A 4,473-nucleotide genomic window follows, 5' to 3' on the forward strand; every position below is an offset into this window, starting at 1 on the left:
TTATAATGTTTTTATAGTTTTAACTAATTATAATGATTATAATTTTATTATATAAATATTTTTATTTATCTTACAAAATATGTTTTACATTTATTTTTAATTAAGTAATTGTATATAAATGTATTTTATATAGCTGTCAAAAGTTAGGGCATTTTCACACAAAATTGGATTAAATAATGCAAAATTATGTCCCATATTATACAGGTTAAAATTGTTGCATACTACATGCTGTTTAAAAATAGTATGCAGTGGCAGGATTGCTAGTGTTCCATTCCAAACACAGAGGTGTGTTCCAATAGCAGTGTGGCTCCCTCTGCAGGCGGCGTACTCTCACGAGAAGGTCAAGATGGAGGGGACCATCACCCAGCAGACCAAGCTCATAGACTTCCTGCAGGCCAAGGTAGAGCACCCCTCTAAGAAGAAAAAGGTCAGAGTCATCCGCTGTGAATTCACTTCATTAACTAATCTGACTAACTGCTTGCTGAGCTGCGCATTAGGTGTCCCTGGAGCTACACACGCAAATAACTGCATACTAACTGCGTCATCCGTCAGAAATCTCATATATATTCATATATACAGAAGCCCTGAATAAGTGAGTTGTAGGAAGGGACACCTACCTGGATATGTAGGGATGGAATGGCAGGATAGAGTCCTAGCGTGTCTGTGGGCGTGAGCCTGGGCGATTCACTTGCTCTCGTGTTTTGGGTGCAGGGGCTGTTTGGCGGCAGGCGTCGAGAGGATCTGCTGGCGGCGCAGGGACAGACGCAGGTGCCCGCCGTGACCCCTGTCCCCCTGCAGTACAGCGACCTGAAGGCCGCGCTGGAGAAGGAACGCGCTCGCTGCTTGGAGCTGGAGGAAGCCCTGCAGAAAACACGCCTGGAGCTCAGAGAGGGTGAGCCGATCATACTCTGCTTTTACATTCAGTCGTGTGTTATATGTTGTCGGAAATGTTTTTAAATAGGGACATGTCACTGCATAATGGAGTTTAAAAGAAAGTTAGGGGCAGATTTTTACATAAAGCGCATAAAGAATTTCAGAAAAGACAGTGAAAGTTTGATAGTTTAATTTTAAATAAAAGTTCATATTAATTTAGTTTTATAATGGTATATATAGTTTTGTATTTTTACATGGAAAATGTTTTTATAGACTATAATTACAATTATTGCAATATATACTACTGTTTAAAAGATTAAGGTTTTTAATATGTATACTTAAGTATTAATAATAGTAATAGTTTTATTCATCAAGGATGCATTAAAGTGATCAAAAGTGAAAGTAAAAATATTGCTTTAAAATGCAAATTGTTGCTTTTTAATATTTTAGTTTCATCAAAAATAAATTTATTTTTTATAAATTTGTATTTTTATTTATTAAGGATGCATTAAATTAATCAAAAGTAACAGTGAAGACATTTATAATGTTACAAAAGATTTCTATTTCAAATAAATGCTGTTCTTTTGGACTTTTTTCTCATTGAAGAATAATGCATCTCAGTTTCACAAAAATATTCAGCAGCACAACTGTTTTCAAAATTGCTAATAATCAGAAATGTTTCTTGAGCAGTAAATCAGCATAGAATAATTTCTGAAGATCATGTGACACTGAAGACTGGAGGAATGATGCTGAAAATTCAACTTTGATCACAGCAATGAATTACATTTTACAATATATTACCATACAGAATTCATTTAAATTGTAATAATATTTAGCTGTCAAATGAATGCAGCCTTGGTGAGCAGAAGAGACTTTTAAGCAGTAGTGTAATAAAGGTTTTTTTAAATGACACAATAAGCAAACGTGCCACACACCGAGTGTAATGTTGTCAGACATGCTGGTTTTCTCAGTATAGTCTCTCTGTCGTCTCACTGTATTCTCTCCTCTCAACAGTTAAGTTTAATAAAGCTCTGGAGCACAGCGGTACTCCAGCCACCCCGGGTTTGGCTCGTCAGCAGCTCATGATGTCCACCAAATCCAACAAATCCCCCGAGCACCAGCCCAGCAGCGGCCTGGTGTCGTCCAGCTCCGGCCGCAGGAAGGACGCTGCCAATCCTGAAGGTTTGAAGCCAGACGCAGAGCTTTTGCAACCTTTTTAATATTCAAAACATAAGCAAAACATTGCCATTTCATCTTTTAAAATGAAATTAAATCAGAAGCTTGTAGAAAAATGCTGATTTGATGCATATTTAATGCTGTTTCAATATGAGATGAGGAGGCTCTGTCCTCTGAAGGACTCCAGAAATGTTTTGGCTCATGTCTGTCCACACTCACTGTCCTCTCTGTTGTCCTTTCACAGAAATAAGGAGAGCCACTTCTGAAAGTAAGTTCTTACATAACAGGCTCAGACGGCCCACTCTCAAGAAACCGTGCCATTTGTGCTTGAAATATCAGGATTTTTTATTTAATTATTTACACTTTTATTTCTAAAGGTTACTGATGAACCTTCAAGATCAGGCTGATATATGCCTAAAAATCATGAAATACAGATACAACTAACAAACTTCTGTTTGAACTATATGGTCAGAAAAACTTTTGACACCATTTCTCAAATATAATTTCAGAAAGGTCAAACCATTATTTTATAATGTGGAAATTTATCAAAATAACAGTTTCACATTCACAGCAGACACATTCTGCATTATTACATTAAATGCATAAAGCATTTTAGAAAAAACTTTTATATACATACTATTAATATGATATTATATATATATTAACCGTTGTGTGTACATACATATATATATATACACACACACAGACATACGGACACAAATTTATTTGAAAAATATATATTATAGGTTTGAAAAATATTTTATATATATATATATAAAATACATGTATTTGTATATTTACTATTTGAAATATATATGTTTTAAATGTGACAGTTTTCAGTCATGGGGACACAAATGGCACCGTTTTCTGAGAATGAAGCAGGCGTCTCTCCAATATCTTTTCTTTCTTGATATGATCTTTGCAGAGATAAGCTCTCTGGCCAAATCCAAACATGTCATTCAAGGAAACGTTTCAATTGAAGTCTTTTGGCCGTCCTATACCCAATATATTAAACGAACACTTGCTGTGTCAGGTCATCATGGTTTGATGACTGCAGACTTCCACTCAGGACATCATGGAATGATTGTGGATCTCCAAAGCTCCTGCACGCAGATCTGTCAGGACACTGAGCTTATCTCGTATATATGGCCATACTCCTGCTGTATGCCATGCGGAATGCCAGAACTCCGAAATCCTTGCATGCTCATACCCAAGCTACCAATGACAGCTTGGACAGTACAGTGATGCTGGTGTTCTGAGAGCTGGTTTCACCCTCTGGTGGAGAAGTGTTCTCAGGAGAGGACATTTTCAGCTTGCTTTGGCCTGTTTGCATAAGTTATATAGACAGGCATAAAAGACAAGACTGTTTCTAAGAAAGTACATTTGTTTGTTTGATCCTGTAGAGTACACCAGACGTGTGAAGGACAGGATTCATCACAACACTGCTCACCGCTTCACACAGGGACTCAACATGAGGGCGGCCCGCTGCACCGTCTGTCTGGACACCGTCCATTTTGGACGGCAAGCCGCGACATGCATCGGTACAGATTACATGTAGACCATTTCCAAATACATTGTCGCTGTGCTTACAAGTAGGGATGTGCCGATATTACTTTTTACAGGAGTACGATACTTATTTTTGTTACTTTCCGATACCAGTACCGGTATTGCATTGCACAAATATTGGGTATAGAAACCACACAGAAAAATGGTAACATTAAAATTAAAGGGGTCATATGATGCTGCTAAAAAGAACATTATTTTGTGTATTTGGTGTAATGAAATGTGTTTATGTGGTTTAAGGTAAAAAAAACACATTATTTTCCACATACTGTACATTATTGTTTCTCCTCTATGCCCCGCCTTTCTGAAATGCGTAGATTTTTACAAAACTCATCGGTCTGAAAAGCGAGGTGTGCTCTGATTGGCCAGCTATCCAGTGAGTTGTGATTGGCCGAATTCCTCAAGCATGTGACGGAAATGTTTGGCCCCTTACCATACTGTGATGCCCTGTCCGGCCGGAGCGACGAGACAAAACCAATAAAACCCATTATAAACGAGGCATTTGTTGCATCCAGTGGGGACATAATTACGGATTATAATGACTTATTCGTTTTGCATTGCATCACGCCGCGTAAACATAAAACCATGTCTGCATTTGTGATCGGAGAAATGACAAACAACAAGCACTACTCTACACTGCTCAAAACTCGCGTTTGAATCGTCAGTGGCAAATTCTTTAAATATAAAAAACGTACTGGTACTTACAGTCTGTGAGTCAGAACAGCCGGCATTGTAGTCTACTCTACCAGGATTAGGAAACAGTCCTCCATAAAATGTGCTGCACACATCTGAATATTTGGGTTGAAGTGTTCTGGAACAGTGTTGTAAATACAACTTAACCACTGATTTCTAGTCGTGTCC

General features: G+C 37.8%; 1 protein-coding gene across 1 annotated transcript in view; it reads left to right on the top strand.

Moving 5' to 3' along the window:
* LOC107552141 (citron Rho-interacting kinase-like) overlaps positions 1 to 4,473 on the top strand; it is a 97,589-nt gene that overhangs the window by 64,970 nt on the left and 28,146 nt on the right. The window contains exons 23-26 of the mRNA XM_016233971.1: positions 320 to 427; positions 712 to 892; positions 1,888 to 2,055; positions 3,453 to 3,590. Coding sequence (XP_016089457.1) covers positions 320 to 427; positions 712 to 892; positions 1,888 to 2,055; positions 3,453 to 3,590 — 595 coding nt within the window. The remainder of the gene's footprint in view (positions 1 to 319; positions 428 to 711; positions 893 to 1,887; positions 2,056 to 3,452; positions 3,591 to 4,473) is intronic.

The sequence above is a fragment of the Sinocyclocheilus grahami genome, unplaced genomic scaffold (genome assembly GCF_001515645.1).
Source record: "Sinocyclocheilus grahami isolate Dianchi unplaced genomic scaffold, SAMN03320097.WGS_v1.1 scaffold442.1, whole genome shotgun sequence".
NCBI classification, from domain to species: Eukaryota; Metazoa; Chordata; class Actinopteri; order Cypriniformes; family Cyprinidae; genus Sinocyclocheilus; species Sinocyclocheilus grahami.